General features: G+C 44.9%; 1 protein-coding gene across 1 annotated transcript; it reads left to right on the top strand.

Moving 5' to 3' along the window:
* The first annotated feature begins 520 nt into the window (after nucleotides 1-520).
* LOC126192440 (collagen alpha-1(III) chain-like) lies at nucleotides 521-1,423 on the top strand. Its single transcript, XM_049932603.1, has one exon. It carries the CDS (start codon nucleotides 521-523, stop codon nucleotides 1,421-1,423), a length of 903 nt encoding a protein of 300 aa, XP_049788560.1.
* The last annotated feature ends 18,312 nt before the right edge of the window (nucleotides 1,424-19,735 follow it).

The following is a 19,735-nucleotide window of genomic DNA, read 5'->3' as shown; positions in this document are numbered from 1 at the left end:
CCTGATCTATAAAGGGATCACTTACATGCCCTCACCCCACAGGATCCAGCTCTATGCAAGGATCACCTACATGCCCTCACCCCACAGGATCCAGCTCTATGCAGGGATCCCCTACATGCCCTCACCCCACAGGATCCAGCTCTACAAAGGGATCACTTACATGCCCTCACCCCACAGGATCCAGCTCTATGCAGGGATAACCTACATGCCCTCACCCCACAGGATCCAGCTCTATAAAAGGATCACTTACATGCCCTCACCCCACAGGATCCAGCTCTATGCAGGGATCACCTATATTCCCTCACGCCACATGATCCAGCTCTATAAAGGGATCACCTACACGCCCTCACCCCACAGGATCCAGCTCTATACAGGGATCACCTACATGCCCTCACCCCACAGGATCCAGCTCTATAAAGGGATCACTTACACGCCCTCACCCCACAGGATCCAGCTCTATACAGGGATCACCTACATGCCCTCACCCCACAGGATCCAGCTCTATAAAGGGATCACTTACATGGCCTCATCCCACAGGATCCAGCTCTATGCAGGGATCACCTACATGCCCTCACCCCACAGGATCCAGCTCTATAAAGGGATCAAGGGATCACTTGCATGCCCTCACCCCACAGGATCCAGCTCTATGCAGGGATCACCTACATGCCCTCACCCCACAGGATCCAGCTCTATAAGGGGATCGCTTACATTCCCTCTCCCCACAGGATCCAGCTCTATACAGGGATTACCTACATGCCCTCACCCCACAGGATCCAGCTCTATAAAGGGATCACTTACATGCCCTCACCCCAAAGGATCCAGCTCTATGCGGGGATCACCTACATGCCCTCAACCCACAGGGTCCAGCTCTATAAAGGGATCACTTACATGCCCTCACCCCACAGGATCCAACTCTATACAGGGATCACCTACATGCCCTCACCCCACAGGATCCAGCTCTATAAAGGGATCACTTACATGCCCTCACCCCACAGGATCCAGCGCTATGCAGGGATCACCTACAAGCCCTCACCCCACAGGATCCAGCACTACAAAGGGCTCACTTACATGCCCTCACCCCGCAGGATCCAGCTCTATACAGGGATCACCTACATGCCCTCACCCCACAGGATCCAGCTCTATAAAGGGATCACTTACATGCCCTCACCCCACAGGATCCAGCTCTATGCAGGGATCACCTACATGCCCTCACCCCACAGGATCCATCTCTATGCAGGGATCACCTACATGCCCTCACCCCACAGGATCCAGCTCTATAAAGGGTTCACCTACATGCCCTCACCCCACAGGATCCAGCTCTATGCAGGGATCACCTACATGCCCTCACCCCACAGGATCCAGCTCTATGCAGGGATCACCTATATGCCCTCACCCCACAGGATCCAGCTCTATAAAGGGATAACTTACATTCCCTCACCCCACAGGATCCAGCTCTATGCAGGGATCACCTAAGTGCCCTCACCCCACAGGATCCAGCTCTATGCAGGGATCACTTACATGCCCTCACCCCACAGGATCCAGCTCTATAAAGGGATCACTTACATGCCCTCACCCCACAGGATCCAGCTCTATGCAATGATCACCTACATGCCCTCACCCCAGAGGTTACAGCTCTATAAAGGGATCACTTACATGCCCTCACCCCACAGGATACAGCTCTATAAAGGGATCACTTAAATGCCCTCACCCCACAGGATCCAGCTGTATGCAGGGAACACCTACATGCCCTCACTCCACAGGATCCAGCTCTATATAGGGATCACTTACATGCCCTCACCCCACAGGATCCAGCTCTATGCAGGGATCACCTACAAGCCCTCACCCCACAGGATCCAGCTCTATAAAGGGATCACTTACTTGCCCTCACCCCACAGGATCCAGCTCTATGCAGGGATCACGTACATGCCCTCACCCCACAGGATCCAGCTCTATGCAGGGATCACCTACATGCCCTCACCCCACAGGATCCAGCTCTTTAAAGGGATCACCTACATGCCCTCATCCCACAGGATCCAGCTCTATAAAGGGATCACTTACATGCCCTCATCCCACAGGATCCAGCTCTATGCGGGGATCACCTACATGCCCTCACCCCACAGGATCCAGCTCAATAAAGGGATCACTTACATGCCCTCACCCCACAGGATCCAGCTCTATAAAGGGATCACTTACATGCCCTCACCCCAAAGGATCCAGCTCTATAAAGGGATCACCTACATGCCCTCACCCCACAGGATCCAGCTCTATAAAGGGATCACCTACATGCCCTCACCCCACAGGATCCAGCTCTATACAGGGATCACCTACATGCCCTCACCCCACAGGATCCAGCTCTATGCAGGGATCACTTACATGCCCTCACCCCACAGGATCCAGCTCTTTGCAGGGATCACCTACATGCCCTCACCCCACAGGATCCAGCTCTATAAAGGCATCACTTACATGCCCTCACCCCACAGGATCCAGCTCTATGCGGGGATCACCTACATGCCCTCACCCCACAGGATCCAGCTCTATGCAGGGATCACCTACATGCCCTCACCGCACAGGATCCAGCTCTATAAAGGGATCACTACATGCCCTCACCCCACAGGATCCAGCTCTATACAGGGATCACCTACATGCCCTCACCCCACAGGATCCAGCTCTATAAAGGGATCACTTGCATGCCCTCACCCCACAGGATCCAGCTCTATACAGGGATCCCCTACAGGCCCTCACCCAACAGGATCCAGCTCTATACAGGGATGACCTACATGCCCTCACCCTACAGGATCCAGCTCTATGCAGGGATCACCTACATGCCCTCACCCCACAGGATCCAGCTCTATACAGGGATCACCTACATGCCCTCACCCCACAGGATCCAGCTCTATACAGGGATCACCTACATGCCCTCACCTCACAGGATCCAGCTCTATACAGGGATCCCCTACAGGCCCTCACCCAACAGGATCCATCTCTATACAGGGATGACCTACATGCCCTCACCCCACAGGATCCAGCTCTATACAGGGATCACCTACATGCCCTCACCTCAGAGGATCCAGCTCTATTCAGGGATCACCTGCATGCTCTCATGGTCGTCGAAGTCTTTCACCGTGGAGTCTCGCCCCTGCTGCACCTGAAATACTCACTGGCTCGCAGGTTTCCCATTTAGGAAACAGGAGCCAGCGGCATTGGTGTCGGTTACAAAAATGGGAATGGCAGCGGCCATGCCCACACACTCGGAGATAGATGACGGAGAGTGTCCAGGTTACGCAGGTCAAACCTCCAGAAGACCTGTAGGGTAATGGTGGCGTCTGCACCCCATCAGTGTTGTCTCAGAAGTTTGCCGTGCACTTCGCAGCAGCAGCGTCCTTCCAGCAAGACTCGTGGTTCCATAGACGATACAAGACAGCTAAGCATGCTGAGAGTTGACTTCCGTAGCGTCAATAGTCACTGTGTAGCTGCAACTGACGCAAGAAATGAGACTATGCACTGGCCAGTCGGTGATCAGCACTCGTCAGTCAGCAAGGACATTTGTTAGGAAGGTTGGGGTATTTGCGTTAGCGCTTTCCATGCGCTCTGTGGAGGTGCGGATGTCTGTCAAATCATGCGCCATATTTTTCCTCGCTATCAGCTCTCCTAATGACTACATACTTTGGCAGCTTCACCTTTCAGAAGCTCTTTTCTGCTACCTCGACAATTGAATATTTAAAACTGCATTGCACCTATCCTTTCTAACAAAACTCTGCTTTGTCACTACATGACGGTATCTCTCGGCTTCCATGATGTCATCATGCTTCACTTGCAGACTTGTACTAACTGGCAGTCTATTGGTCACTGAAAAAGGTAGTTCACCTTGCGGGAGCCGCCAAGGTAGAATTTGGAGGAACTTTTGGTGTCCACCACGGATATCACTCTGGGGCATAAAATCTCATCCTCCTCTGGGAAATTCGTCTCGAATATTTCAGTTTGGAGTACCTGCAATAAACAAATCCCAGATATTTTACACCACTCATTATACATTATAGCACTTTATTTACTCTTCCATTGCTATATAGCTAATTTATATGATTTTTAACGGTTAATGTATTGAAGCGATAATGCAGGTCTTTGCAGATGTCATTTCTTACACACTAACACTATTATTCATATACTTATGGGTTCGTGTGTTAGTTAACATGTAGCTCCCTTACTGTTTCAGAACGTTATTTACAAACCAGTGGATGAGTATCTGATGCAGAGGTAAATCTGAGTGGTGCACTGACTTTCGTTTAAAACAGAAATAGATGACAAAAATCGATGATGTGGTCTATCGTGGTATTCCTGTATGTGTTGGAACATTTTTAGGCTATAATTCTACCTTTTTGCATTTCTACTAGTTCGTCTAGTGAGTGTAGAATATCTGGATTCAGGATATCATTTAAGCAGGTTAAGTCTACCGTAGGCAGCACCTCTAGCGGCTCCTCGAGTCAGAACAACATAGGTTTTTCCCAGTTACGTGTGGTCGTACACGTGCTAAGTGACAAGTGGTACAGCTTATTATTACTCTGCTATCCCGTAATTCCAGTCTGTTCATATCTGTTGGTTTTTCGTGTTCGTAACAGTTTTCTATGACTACGTCTGGTGAAAAAACTGAACAGAAGGAGTGGGTCCCTACCGGCTGGAAATGTGGATACAGCATTAACACTTCCTTTTCACAATCACTTGCTTCGATTTCTGCCAGGAGTAACACGACCTCGCATGCCTGTATGCCAGTCTGTATCATCCAACTTGGGCATGTCATAACACTTTACCTCTGGCATCTCCGTAGGTCTTCCAAAGAAATTCTTAATATATTTTCGTCCGAACTTGTACCCATTTCGGTTTACTACCTGAGAGAAAGGAACCTTTATTATTTTCAAATTTTCAGCATGTTAATTCTTTATAGTGGGCTTTCGAGTTGTTTCCATATGCAAGCACTATATTTCGATGATTGACGCAGCTGTCTCCTTCACGCTGTCTGGACACTTGTCCATCCTATGAGGTACCACTACTGCCACGGCTATCTTCAGAGAAAGGGTCTTTCACTGTTGCCTGTGAAGTGTTAACACCTTGGGGGCTTGCCCCCCTAGCCTCGTGGCCACGGTTTGAGCTTGTTGTACGGAGGCCTTCTGGTTTCCCAAATTCACGTTTGTTCTTTACCTATGGAACAGGTAGCGTTGCTATCGGTACGCTGAAAGCAGACACGGTGACGAGTCATGGCACCTTTATGCTGAGCGGCGCACGGAGGGGCATCTCTGAGCCACCCGCTGCTGGGCAGCTGGAAACGTAGCTGCATCCACAGTTGTCTTCACGACAGCCGGAATCTGCTGCGTCAGGTGTTCGGCCCGCTCAATTACCCACTCAAAAATATTCTGTATATGTCGCCTCGCTGTTAACAACCGAGTTCGACCTCAGGCGCCCGCGAGACACGTTGATACTTATTTGTTTATAAGAGCCCGCACTTTTGTTCCGTGAAATGACCATTTCTCCTCGCCTTTTAAGGGCTCCGTATTGTCACCGGTTTCTGACAAGACCGAGTACGACTCGAGATCCAGCAGAACTGGCCAGTCGGCCGAAAACACCAACAGCGAAACAGCGAGTCGCCGAAAGTAAACAGAAAGACACCAACAGAGAAGGACGGACAACGGTGACAATAGGATACAATAAGAAGTTCAAGGAGTAAACGAAGATCTAAACCCTAAGACATACCGAATCAACAACTAAGATCCATAGCCTTCTTATGGACTGTTCGGAGTTTAATACGTATGTCTCTCTTGGTGTAATTCCGCTGGATTTCCATACTGATGTTTCGAAGTTCATGGTCCGGGCTATTGGTTTTACTGATTGACTTCAGGTTACTTTATAGGCTATTGTTACGCATATATAGAGGATTTCCCGCACGAGATGTTCTTTGGGAAATGTTTGTCGATATGTGTCGTGTCTGTTACTTTCAACCACGTGGATGCATATTGACAGTGGATGTTATTAATATTGGCAACATTGTTTTACGTTAGTACGTTTCCTGCAATTAGTAGAAATATTGGTTACTTGATTCGCTGTTACTTTGGAGGTGCTGCATATTTATGGCCTTTTACTGACACATTAGGAGCACTAGTTTCTTCGTGGATTTTAGATATATGACTGGTTTGTTGTCAGTTATATCAATGGAGCACAAGTTTATGGTGACGTCACTGCTATCTGCGTACTAAGTTTTGCACTGTGATTTACATTATTTATGTATTGGGGATCATTAGAGTATATGTTGTATTATTTTGGTGAGTTTGCATTATCCAATAAATATTTGTTCATTACGTTTCTGTTGCATTTGTTTACTCCAGACGTTTGGTTTTATGTTATTAAATTGTTTCGTTTTATTATTGGTATATCTCGTATTCATAGGGCTTCCGGTTACAGACTTTCGTTTCTTTGCTGTATGTGATTGATTGTAAATGTGTGCTCCCCAGGTATATTCCGTCAGTGGAGTACACACACACACACACACACACACACACACATATATATATATATATATATATATATATATATATATATATATATATATATATATATTAGATTTTGAATTGTTTTCAGTGGGTATCGATGGCATATTTTTATTATGTAATTTTATGAAGTGGTTTATCCCAGTTTTAGCCAGAAACAGTGATATATTAGTGATTTTTTATTAATACTTTTGTTATGCTTTACTATTATGATATTTACGTTTCCATATGGATGCGCCTGAAGATGATACTTTTATATGTCGAAACTATTAGCATGTTTTGAACAAACGACGTTTGATTTACAATTTTCATTAATCATTTTCGGTCCCAAAGCGCAGTGAAATCACGAATGACTGTGTACACGACGTGCTGCTTGCTTTAAAGGGCGACCGTTGGCAGGTGCTGATGGGCCAGCGAAGTGGGTGTGTCCTACAGAAAGCTACTGAAGTGGTGGCAGCAGTGTCCTCAGATGTAGCAGCGCTGGCTAGCGGCTGTCATCGAGTTGTATACATTCCGGCAGGTCTTCAAACTCGCCAGGCCACGATACTAGATACGACCCCCCCCCCCCACGAAGAACGAAAGCGCGCTGGACAATAATTTGGAAGGTGAAATGGAGGCACACTAAGGTCGACCAGATAGTGTGAGAAATCTGGAGCGTCTGTCAACAAACAAGATGTGGCAGCGAAATGGCCGAGGCATTGGGAGCTGTAGCGAGACCTCCACATCCATGCCTGGGTCCACAGGAATTGTCACAGTGTAACCTCCCCCTCACTTATCGACCTTAATGACAGTAAAAATTAATCCGCGTGTACCTAATGGAAATTTGGGAAAAGCAATCGTCACCGAAGTAAATCTGTCGGTAGAGAGGGAGGAAAGGGTTACATCTAAACGAAAGGAAAAATGCATATGAAAGTGGTGGAAATTAATTTTGAAAAGGGGTTAAGTTAATAAATAAAGTAAATATGTGGTCGTTACATTAACAATTAACTTGCGTTAATTAGATATTTGAGATTTGGGGAAAATTACGGTCGCCAGTCCTATGGACAACTACTATAATAACTGAAATGAAAACGAAAGGTTATTGCACAAATAATTAGTACTGAAAGCGTGGCAACTGAAAGTTGACACGTACTGTGTGAAAAACTGAATGTTTATCAGAAGTAATAAATTTCTCTACACTCTGACTTAATTTAGCGAAAGAATTAATAAAACTGGAAAATTGATAGTTAATTTACTGACTGAAATTAATAGTGAACATTTTTTCTGAAGCACTACGAAATTCAAGAAAATAAGGTTAGTCTTGGGCTACCTCAACAATCATTTCAAAAGCTACTTGAATCTACGCAATTCAGAAATAAGAGATTTAACTTTGAACTTGAATTAAATGATTCTGAACAATTAACAATAGTAAAATTTAGTACGTACCAAGCTGAGCTGCAGTCACAGGTAAGCTAAAATATGGTAACAAAACTCGCTCTCTTAATTTCTGCTTGTGTAATCTAAATATTGTAGCCAGCTATGAATACTTTAACTGAACTTTGAAATTAAAGCAGTGAAATGGAATGATATTACTTTAATGCTGGCGTATGAATTTCAACGACACTCGGGTTCATTCCAGAAAAGGAAGGGACCCTGCTTGGTAATGCAATTGGGACAATGAGCAACAAAGGTTCATGCTAAGTTGCTGTAATTTTGTGAGGAAAATGGAACAGTTTTAAAAGCTGAGGTCCACCATACAGTTCTAAAACTTTACGTGCTTTTAGTCTTCCTTGTTGGTTCATTGAAAGTTTGAAGTCGTCGGTCGAGGACGTGGCGACAGTCACTCATTGTCGGCCGTCGCTGTTGCAGAAGCTGGATGTTGGCGCGCCTTCTTCTCGACACGGCCACCAGGCGAAACGGGCTCTTGATGTGTGCCAGCTAATGCTTCCCGTCCGCGACACCGCGTCAGAAACTATCATAGCAAGTCGAGCGCAATTACATGCTGCCAAACCCCGAATGCGCGGCAACTCGCGGGAGCGTCACTCAACACACCTGCTCCACCGCCCTACTCAAGCCAGACTCCCTCTGCCCGCGCTCCATGCGGCACAGTTAACACTACCAAAGATCCTAAACACTTTGGTTCTCTACACGACCTATCGATGTAATCGTTCGATAGCATAGTTTTCCCTAGGTCAGACCCAGCGTAAAAATACAAATAATATTTACAAACCAAACCAATTATACATCCACACACACACACACACACACACACACACACACACACACACACACAAAACAATTACAATATATAAAGACACAGAAATGTCATATCATTAGGTAACAAAATAAGGAAAAAAAAATAGTACAATAGATGGAAATATGAGGATACGCATGTCCGGCGTTACAACCTTCGCTATTGGAGGAGAGGTGAAACAGTGCACTAAACACATGCTTCAGGCTGTTGCAGGCACAGGACTGTGTGAAAGCCAACGCCGTGAATTCGGGTCCATTGTGCAACATGGTGGTGTCGGGAAGCCCTTTGATGGCGTGAATCTGAATTACTCGTTCGAGTGTGGTGTCGGCGGTGGCGGTCTTCGTGCCTACCAATTAATATATTTCTAATAATTGTGAGAGATATTGTATCAGTGAAACCGACAGCTCTTTTAATGTAGGGTTTCAGGAGCGTCACAGTCTCGTAAAAGAACTGCCTTGAGGTTGTATTTAGCAGAAATCGGCCGTATTATAGGGAACGTTGAGAATAGTATGTGTACACGCCATAGGGTACAAAAAGGCTGCATTCACGATTTGTCTGAAGCTTGTAATTTATGAAAGCAAAAAATAGGAGCCAGCAAGAGCCCTCGTTGTCTACATACCTTTGCTTGACAATGCTTTAATCTTCTTTAATTTCATTTTTGTTTTAACTCCACCAAATATGGACATGTGGGGGGCGGTGGGAGAACTAAATAAGACGATAAAACACTAACGTAAAGGTGAGATACTTACAAGTGAACTATTTTTTTAATTAATGTAAATTATATTGTATAAGGAACGTAGCTTTCGTCTTTTCCTAAGTTAAAACAGCAACAGTAAAAAGGTAAAGCGAAAAGCAATGCAATTATTTAATACCTTACGAGTATGTAAAACACTGATCATAAAAAGGAACACTTCACTGTCACTAAAACTGGAAGGACCTGCCTGGGATAAGAAGTCTGTTGTTGAAGGGGCAAAATGTTGCCCGTTGAGGAAGGTAGGTGGTATAATGCTCGAGGAACGATGCGCATTAACAAAGGAGTAAGAGTGGATGTTGGGAGACAGGAAGAGATAAGTAGTTGGGCTATCGGTACAGCCAAAATTTGAAGGTGGTCGGTTGGGGGAAACTGGTGGAAGGGAAAGAGGGTATGGAACTATGGGGAGTGAATAAAAGGGGAGCCCTAATGAGTTGCAATGGGCGGGGTGAGTTTACAGTTGGTAGTATGGGTAAACGTCAGGACGGATTTCATGAGGGGAGACGCTTGAATTTTCATTGGGAGAAGATGTGGAGAGTGTGCAGGTGTCGGGTTAGTAAGATTCATCGGTAGAGGCTTGGCACTGTACTAGGACTGGAAATTCGAGGGGAAACAATACGATCATTGATGTCAAGATTGTGGATGGTGTTGGTTGTCCGAAGGTATTCAACGTAAGTGAGGAGAGCTGAGAATCTGATGAGATAGTAAAGGATCAACGTGGGAGAATATAAAACTAGGCGTAACTAATCACTAAACGCACATCTTGTGTACATCATACCTTGTCGTTACTTAGTATACAGTGCATTATATTTTTGCTTCTTTTTCTTACTTTTATCGTGTTACCATCCTGTGTCATTGTCCCTTCTCCGTTAATGCAATGTCGTTCATTGAATAGTTGATCCCAGTAATTGCCTGAGAAATATTTAATGGTCCTTTTCTTGGTACGCCGTTCCACAGGCGACAGGAGACCCTAACACGGTTAAGTACCTTCGACCAATTCTCGTCTGGGCTGCATTACAGCTGCAACGCCAATAGAGGGCGATGAGTAATTACGTCAGTCTTTTGTTTATCCATTTCAGTTATTTCCCTATTATTTTAGCATTCTTACATTATTTTGGTAGCTCCTAAGGCTTTTTCTTGTGTATGCTATTCTTTATCTAAATTCATCGCAACAGTCTATCGGAATCACACATAGTCACTTATCATATCCTTTTTAATAATCTGAAATCTAGCTTAATTCGTGCTTTTAATTTATAATATTTTATTATGGTAATAACTTACATAAGCCTACACTAGTTTTACGTATCGCATTTTCTCATTCTATTGCAAATGGTTCAAATGGCTCTGAGCACTATGGGACTTAACATCTGAGGTCATCAGTCCCCTAGAACTTAGAACTACTTAAACCTAACTAACCTAAGGACATCACACACATCCATGCCCGAGGCAGGATTCGAACCTGCGACCGTAGCGCTCACGCGGTTCCAGACTGAAGCGCCTTTAACCGCACGGCCACACCGGCCGGCCATTCTATTGCATATTGTAAAATTATATAATTTGCGAATACGTGTAGGCCTAAGATAGCGACGTCTAACAAGCATTTTTTGTAAACAGTAGCGCTGTCAATAGGATGACTCTGTCGGCACTGTGGCCTAGTTTCCAAAATCTGGAAATTTAATGCTAAGTTCTATGGGACCAAACTGCTGAGGTCATCGGTCCCTACGCTTACACACTACATTATTTAACTTAAACTAACTTACGCTAAGGACAACACACACACACACTCTCTCACACACACACACACACACACATGCCATAGGGAGAACTCAAATCTCCGACGGTGCAGCCGCGCGAACCGTGGCAACGCGCCTAAGACCGCGCAGCTACCCAGCGTGGGACCTAGTTTGCGCCCCATTTTAAATATGTGCCGTGATGCTAAGGTGATTTTGTGTGTGTATTTGTTGCTGATGCCACTATGATTCCATAATACTAGTAAACAAAAGTGAACTCCGCCCACTGGCCCTGGGTGGACACATCGATACAAACCGACAGCCGTTTCGTCCTCCGCCAATGGCGTCAAGGGATGCGGTATGGAGGAGGGTGGAGTCAGCATACCGCTCAGTTTTCGTGATCTAAAGCCGCTGCTGCTAGGTCAAGTATCTCCTCAGTTGGCTCCACGAGGCTGGGTGCACCCTGTTCCAATCCACCCACCAAGAAAAAATCCCTGGCAGCACCGGAAATCGAAAACGAGTCCATGTCATGGCAGTCAGATACTCAGCTAAGAATGCATTCTCGTTTCAAAATAGGTATGCTTCTTCGTATTTTAAGCTCATGTTTTCCACATGTATGAAAGTAACACCTTTCATTGTGACATATTTTATTCTTTTAATATGTAGGTTGTCCACTAATTTCATTTGGTTTTCCTATGTTTTACTGCTGAGGTATATAAGGTCATCGTTGACAGCAAGCAGTCGTCTAAGGACCAAATTGTTTCTTGATTATAGACGGAATTAAAGAGTATTCCTTTGTGATGGATGGTCAGGGCTTGAGGTATACAGACTGAGGATAATGTTCTCTATACACACTATGACACAAGAATCTTTCCATTCTTCTCTTAACAAAGACATCGAAGAAAGGCGGCCATTCCTTTTTTTAGTGATCCGTTGTTAATTTTAGATTGGGATGGGTAGAATTCAAAAACAGGGAAGCAATGTCTGAGACGAAGTCCCCAAAGCACAAAATCAATCAATCACACGTAGAAAACCTCAGAGCTCACGATTTAGTGTTTTGTTTATTACAAAAAAACAGATATCCTGAAAGCATAGATTTTTTATGGTGCTTCATCAAGCCAAATTCGTTACCTCTAGGGTGGGGAGGGGTGCTGTATGTACGAATGGCCGACTCTTTTAAGTGGACGTGTTTCTAGTGTCCCTAGAGCCGCTGGATATCCCCTTTATCAGAAGGCAGCGCTTCGTGTGGGGGCGACACGCACACGTACACACACACACACACACACACACACACACACACACACACACGACGCTCACCTTTAGGGCGGCCGGGTCCTCTACCGAGAGTGCGGCCGATATTAAATTCTGGAGCGCACCCTGGATTCTCCTGGCGTTCGGGTGAGTTCAGAAAACACGCCTGCTACATCAGAAACGGGTAATACCAGAACAAAGCCCGGCTAAGGCACGCGCAGCGCACATTACGCTCAGGAATGTCTGACACACATCCTGTGCGTAATATGTTCAAGTATGCTGGAAGCTTATCACTGATCTGTTTCAAAGGTGGAGAACAGGAATCAGAGCTGCTGCAATAATGGCAGGCAGTGGGCCAACGTATGCACTGACTGGTAGATTACGGTAGTTTTCCTACTAACCTTGGTCAGTTAAGATCGTATGTGGCACCTGTACATCAGGTGCGTTGCATACCTATCGAGCGATACCTCATATCGATTGCTTTGTTTTCATATGCGATCATAGTATTACTAGATTCCCTTAGATCTGGAAGAAGTGAAACATCTAGAAACGCAGTGAAGATATATTTTTGTTCTACGTAGTTACCCTCCTGTCTGTTACCTAAAAAATACAGATTTTATAGCCAAATTGAAATTGTCAATGTTAAATTCAGGTTTTATTCGAAAATTGTTGATTTGTAACGTGAACCAGAAAACAACAATACAGATCAGCATATAGCGCTATAAAACGCAAACTCTCGCCAAAGAACAGCTAAAATGAAAAAAAGTACAGCAAAACAAAAGCATATCAAATATCGCTTCAGTACTTGTAGCTTATACAAAACATGCTTCTGTTATTCATAGACGTCTTTCGCGTTTATCAATAACAATAGGAAACCCTTACCTTTGCTTATCATGAAGAACGTTCTATTGCCCACAAAATAACAACATCACTTATATAGATTTTTTCTGTCTATGTGAACTGTAATTGCATCAAAAGTAATTGTCTTCATTACATAAAACTGCAGACGTTACGCGACGAACTAATTTTTATTATTTGCAAACTGCAATTTGGATCATATAATCATACAAAATACGTATTGGACAAAATGTGAATGACGTGCGGCTGTATTTATATGAAAATCAAAGAACGATACAAACAAGATAGCTAAAGAAATCGTCGGTTTCCAGTTCCTGTCTTTCCCCACCAGTGCTACCAACACTAATTGTACCATTTAGTACGTCATTTACGTAGTGTACCAAATCTACTGAACCGCAGTTCTAGTCAGAGCTCACAGTCTCTGCTGCGTGTGCACCGTGGAGTAGAAGATTTGAAAATGATCCGATCTTCAAACTAGTTTTACATCCCAACGGTGCCTTTCCTAACATGAGTTACTCATAAACACTTTACCTGCTAAGTCTCCTCCATAACGCCAAGAAGCCTATAAAATGAGTTTTGAAGTTCTCAGATTATCCAGCACAGTTAGCACGACCGCAAAATCATCACATCCATTTCTACTAAAATCGTACGGCCACTTACAATCTTGCCGCTGAGCTCCCCTAACCCACAAATACACACAGACACGCACACACACGCACACACAATTGCTCGGACACACACACACACACACACACACAAGATAGAAATATCCACATATAGATAAAAATGTACGTACATATGTATTTACGTATGTAGACTACACATTTCCTCCTAAACCACTGGACCGATTTCAACCAAACTTCGTACCTATACCACTTACTGGCTCTACAGAATTGCTGTGGGAGTAAGAAACACGTACCTATCAAACGGGTGGGAGTCAGGGTGAAAAAGAAAGGTAGCCCACGGCACGTGAATACGCAGACTTTACTCAGCCAATATTTGAGAATGAGACGTGACTTGCAACGTACTTCATACATATTTTCAACCCTACACGAAATTTTTTCTCGCTGACGACCCCCACAAAATGATGAAGTGAAAAAATTTTAATCGCTTACTAAATTTTCTCTGTGCATGCATAAAACTTCCGCGTCAGGTATGACGTTTTCATTTATTAATCTTTAATCAATCGTGTCTGAAACACATTTTGCAGACAGTACTTATACATACGACTGAATATACCTGCAAAATTATATTAGTGTACGGCACATATTCATTAGATATCGAGTAATGAGGATTGAGAAATGTGAAAAACTGTTGCATTATGTATGACGTTTAAATTTATTACGCCTTCTACTAACTATTCCCAACACACTTCGCAGACAGTATTCACATATGCTGCTGAATGGACCTACAAAATACTGTCCTTGTATGACACATAGTTCAGATTGTATGACGTCATAAACATTGAGGTATGTGAAAACGAATGTGCAGTGCAAAATTCACTAGCGACACAAGTGAAACACGTGTACAAATATATGTGTACTATTTTAAATAATTGTGACATATAAGTGACATGTACGTTTGTGAGCAAAGCCGTTGATAAGTACGCCTTATAAACCCTGGATCGATTTTGCTGTGTTGGCAGAAGAGCCAACACCGTGTTGCTAGAGGAGGCCGAAATGCACGCGTTTAATTACACGCAGACTGGCGTGAGGTCTGGAACATTACAAGGAAATGAGAACTTAGAAAAACGGACGCAGTTGCTGTAATACTTAACTTTAATCCATAATTGGTGTACATCGCTCTTGACGGTACATTAATAAGAAGCTCAATATAAACTGGTAATGGCGCCTTGCTAGGTCGTAGCAAATGACGTAGCTGAAGGCTATGCTAACTATCGTCTCGGCAAATGAGAGCGTATTTTTCAGTGTAGCATCGCTAGCAAAGTCGGCTGTACAAATGGGGCGAGTGCTAGGAAGTCTCTCTAGACCTGCCGTGTGGTGGCGCTCGGTCTGCAATCACTGACAGTGGCGACACGCGGGTCCGACGTATACTAGCGGACCGCGGCCGATTTAAAGGCTACCACCTAGCAAGTGTGGTGTCTGGCGGTGACACCACAGACTTCAACAAAAACTCACACATACATTGCTTACTATCCAGAAAGTAATACTGTTGCGATGAGAACCAGTAACCTCCTATTGGGGAGGATACATTTCAGCCAAAGTTGGTACACGCATTACTTACTATATCGAAAGTAGTACTATAGGGGTCGAGAAACAGTATGCTCCTGTTGGGGTGGGGATGGTAAGGTGAAGAGAGAAGGGGTAGGAAGAGATGAACAGACAAGGAGGGAATGGAGGCTATAGACACAGTTGTTGTGCTGGAGGAGATGGGCAGAGGAAGAAAATAGCTGCGAGAAGAAGGAGGAGATAGACTGAGAGAAATGAAGGAAGAGACAGGCAGAGGGTTGGGTCGGAGGAGATCGTCTGAGTGAGTGGTAGGACGAGATGGACAGAGAGGGGGAGGATTAGGCGACAGTGGAGGGAGGAGCAGATCGACAGAAAGTGTGGGTGGAGGAGGTGGACGAAGAGGGGGCGGAAAGAGATTGACCAAGACGACGGTGGAGGTGATGCATAGTGAGAGGGGGAAGGTGATGAACTAATTGAATGGAACGAAACAAATACCCGGGCAACAATAGATACTCAGAAAGTATGCAGGTAAATGAAATGGGAAAGGCGGTAACATACAATGAAAACTGAGGCAAGAAATTCCTTCATAAATTATTTCGGAGGAAAAAAAGCATTTTTTCCGTGACATCGTAATATCTGTGTGAATCGGTGAAACCCAGACGTGTGTAAAACTGTACACCTTTGTTATGAAGACGCCTTCTAGCTACAGTTTATAGAACAGTAGTGATAACTCTATTGAAATTATATTAATGCATTACTTAGAAAGGTCCTGAAAATGATTGATGTGTAATGAAAAACGAATGAAAACGTGTAATAATAATTAATTATAGTGCAGTTACAGTAAAATATATACATGTGGAAGAAATTGGTTTTGATGTAGGATTGTTTCTGTGGTGTCATCCGCAGAACAAGCTCTCATGCAAAAGTTGGTACCTCACGGTAGCACCACAAGTAAACATAGTCGCTGCCAGACACTTCAATGAATCGGTGAATTCGATGTGAGCACGCCCCTATGCGGTTCCTTACCCGTCAAAACCAGAAAGTAATTTATGTCCAAGAGCAGAGCCTCTCAACTCAATGTAATCAGAAATCACTTGGTATCACCACTTACGACGACAGTATTGTCTTAGCACAGATCCAGCTGTAGGCTAACAAAGTAGTCATTCATAACTGTATATCAGGTTACAGAATTTGTACTCTGATGTGAAATAATCATCCTGCAATTAACGATGATCTAAATGTACACATCAAAGAAAGTTTTGTCTCAATCTGGTTGCCATAAACCCTGAAGATAGACGTTGACTGCGGATGTTGCATCACAGACACAGTCCCTTTGACTGTTCACAGATGTTATTACACCCGCCCAAAGATGTAAACAACCATGCATGAGCAGCGCCTATTAGACTTAGGGGGTCCCACAGCCGATCAGTTCGTCATTCCATCACGATGGGCGGGACTGCTACGGTCGCAGGTTCGAATCCTGCCTCGGGCATGGGTGTGTGTGATGTCCTTAGGTTAGTTAGGTTTAAGTAGTTCTAAGTTCTAGGGGACTTATGACCTAAGATGTTGAGTCCCATAGTGCTCAGAGCCATTTGAACCATCACGAAGGAGGTACATAGCTCGTGTTGTCTGTAGTTCAACCATGCCTATACGGTCAGTATCGGGTTCGATAGCGTCCGCATTGTTACATTGTGTCAGGAAGGGCTCTCTACAAGGGAAGTGTCCAGGCATCTCTAAGTGAACCAAAGCGATATTGTTCGGACATGGAGGAGATACAGAGAGACAGGAAGTAACGATGACATGCCTCGCTCAGGTCGCCCAAGGGCTACTACTGCAATGGATGACCGATACCTACGGCTTATGGCTTGGAGGAACACTGACAGCAATGCCACCATGTTGAATAATGCTTTTCGTGCAGCCACAGGACGTCGTTTTAACACTCAAACTGTGTGCAGTAGGCTGCACGATGCGCAACTTCACTCCCGACGTTCATGGTGTGGTCTATCTTTTTAGTGACGACACTATGCAATGCGGTACAGATGGGCCCAACACCCAACAACATACCGAAAGGACCGCTCAGGATTGGCATCACACTCTCTTCACCGACGAGTGTCACATATGCCTTTAACCAGACAATCGTCGGAGACGTGTTTAGAGGCAACCAGGTTAGGCCGAACGCCTTAGACACACTGTCCAGGGAGTGCAGCAAGGTGTAGGTTCCCTGCTGTTTTGGGGTAACAGTATGTGGGGCCGACCTACGTCGCTGGTGGTCATGGAAGGCGCCGTAACGGCTGTACAATACGTGAATGCCATCCTCCGACCGCTAATGCGACCATATTGGCAGTATATTGGTGAGGCATTCGTCATCATGGATGACAATTAGCGCCCCCATCGTGTACAACCTGTGAATGACTTCTTTCAGGATAACGACATCGCGCGACTGGAGCACTGAATGTCTCGCTGTATGGTGGTACAACAGGCAATTTTCTGTACAGGTTCCAGAACTATTGGAACCGAGGTGATGCAAACCTTTTTTCATGTGTGCAGTATGAAATACGTCTCAAATGTGTGGACAATAATTCTGTCCAAAGTTAGTGTTTGCCATGCTCAAGTTTTAATAAATTACTAGTAATTTGTGTGTGTGTTGTAGTATAAGTTCGTCTTTCTCCTCAAGTAAGGTACTGTTGGTACAAAATACAAATTGTAACTATGAAGGTCCTTCAGTGATTTTTCGTCCCCCACACAATTTTGACACTGAAGGGTGCACGTTTCTTCTGCACATAGATTGCCCACGCTTGTCTTGTGGAACATTCGTGGTCAGGGATTTTCTCTGCCTCGTGATGACTGGGTGTTGTGTGATGTCCTTAGGTTAGTTAGGTTTAAGTAGTTCTAAGTTCTAGGGGACTACAAAATTGTTAAGGCTTTCGTGGTCACTTGTTGACAAACTGCCTATTGGCTTCTGTCTCGGGTTCTTCGGCCGACGTTCATTTAATGACTTTTCTCACGTTTCGCCAGCAGGAGTGGCTGGCATTGTCAAAGCTTCACCCTCCATTGGCGGTGGTGAACTGGAGGCGAGCTCGCGGCCGCAGGCTATATGTACCTGGCGCGCCAACGTCCGAGGGCTTCTCCGCGGTCATTTCCGGTGCGGTTCTCCTCTTGCTACCTGCGACGGTCGTTTGCTGCAGTACGGGCAGCCAGGATCCGTTTACCTTAAGGCATTCCTCTTTCTTGTTGAAACTGTTCGCGTGTTTTTGGATTTCTACAGCTTCTCTGAACAAGCGCGTGTGGTAGTGCTTCTCTACAGCCAGAATTTCCGTGTCGGCGAATTTTATTACGTGGTCGGTCTCATTCAGTGCGTGCTCTGCCAAGGCCGATTTCTCCACCTGCCCCAACCTGCAATGTCGCTTATGCTCTTTGATCCTGGTGTTAATTGATCGTCCAGTCATTCCGACATAAACTTTTCCGCATGTGCATGGTATACGGTATATTCCCGACATTGCAAGTGGCGGCGGGGTCAGGGATTTTCTCTGCCTCGTGATGACTGGGTGTTGTGTGATGTCCTTAGGTTAGTTAGGTTTAAGTAGTTCTAAGTTCTAGGGGACTGATGACCATAGCTGTTAAGTCCCATAGTGCTCAGAGCCATTTGAACCATTGCAAGTGGGTCTCTTTTCTCCTTCTCCGATCTAAGACACTCTTTGATCTTCCTTTTCGGTTTGAAATTCGTCTTTACGCCGTGTTTGCGCAATATACGGCTTATTCTGTCCGTCATTCTGGGAATGTATGGCAGAAAGGCCGTACCCGACGTTTCTTTCTCTGGTTCCTTACTTCGCCGAGTGTTTGGCTCTGTTACACTTCTAATGTAATTTGTGGAATACCCATTGCCCTGCAGAACGGTTTCCAGGTGTTGCATTTCTCGTTTGAGGTGTTGGGGCTCACATATTCATCCTGCTCTCGTTATGAGCGTACTAATCATGCTTCTTTTCTGGCTCGGGTGGTGGTTTGACAGATTGTGCAGGTATCGGTCCGTGTGTGTCGGTTTCCGATACACGCTGTGTCCCAGATTTTCGCCGTCCCTTGTGACTAGCACGTCTAGAAATGGCAGTTTCTTGTCCTTTTCTACTTCCATGGTAAATGTTATGTTGGCATGGAGGCTGTTCAAGTGTCTCAGCAATTCACCGAGCTGTTCTTCACCA

This window comes from Schistocerca nitens, chromosome 1 (genome assembly GCF_023898315.1).
Source record: "Schistocerca nitens isolate TAMUIC-IGC-003100 chromosome 1, iqSchNite1.1, whole genome shotgun sequence".
Taxonomy (NCBI): domain Eukaryota; kingdom Metazoa; phylum Arthropoda; class Insecta; order Orthoptera; family Acrididae; genus Schistocerca; species Schistocerca nitens.
This window is presented reverse-complemented; position numbering and strand designations above follow the sequence as displayed.

Bases quoted from the DNA above. Each gene is read 5' to 3' on its own strand.
- LOC126192440 (XM_049932603.1), top strand. From the start codon at position 521: ATGGCCTCATCCCACAGGATCCAGCTCTATGCAGGGATCACCTACATG.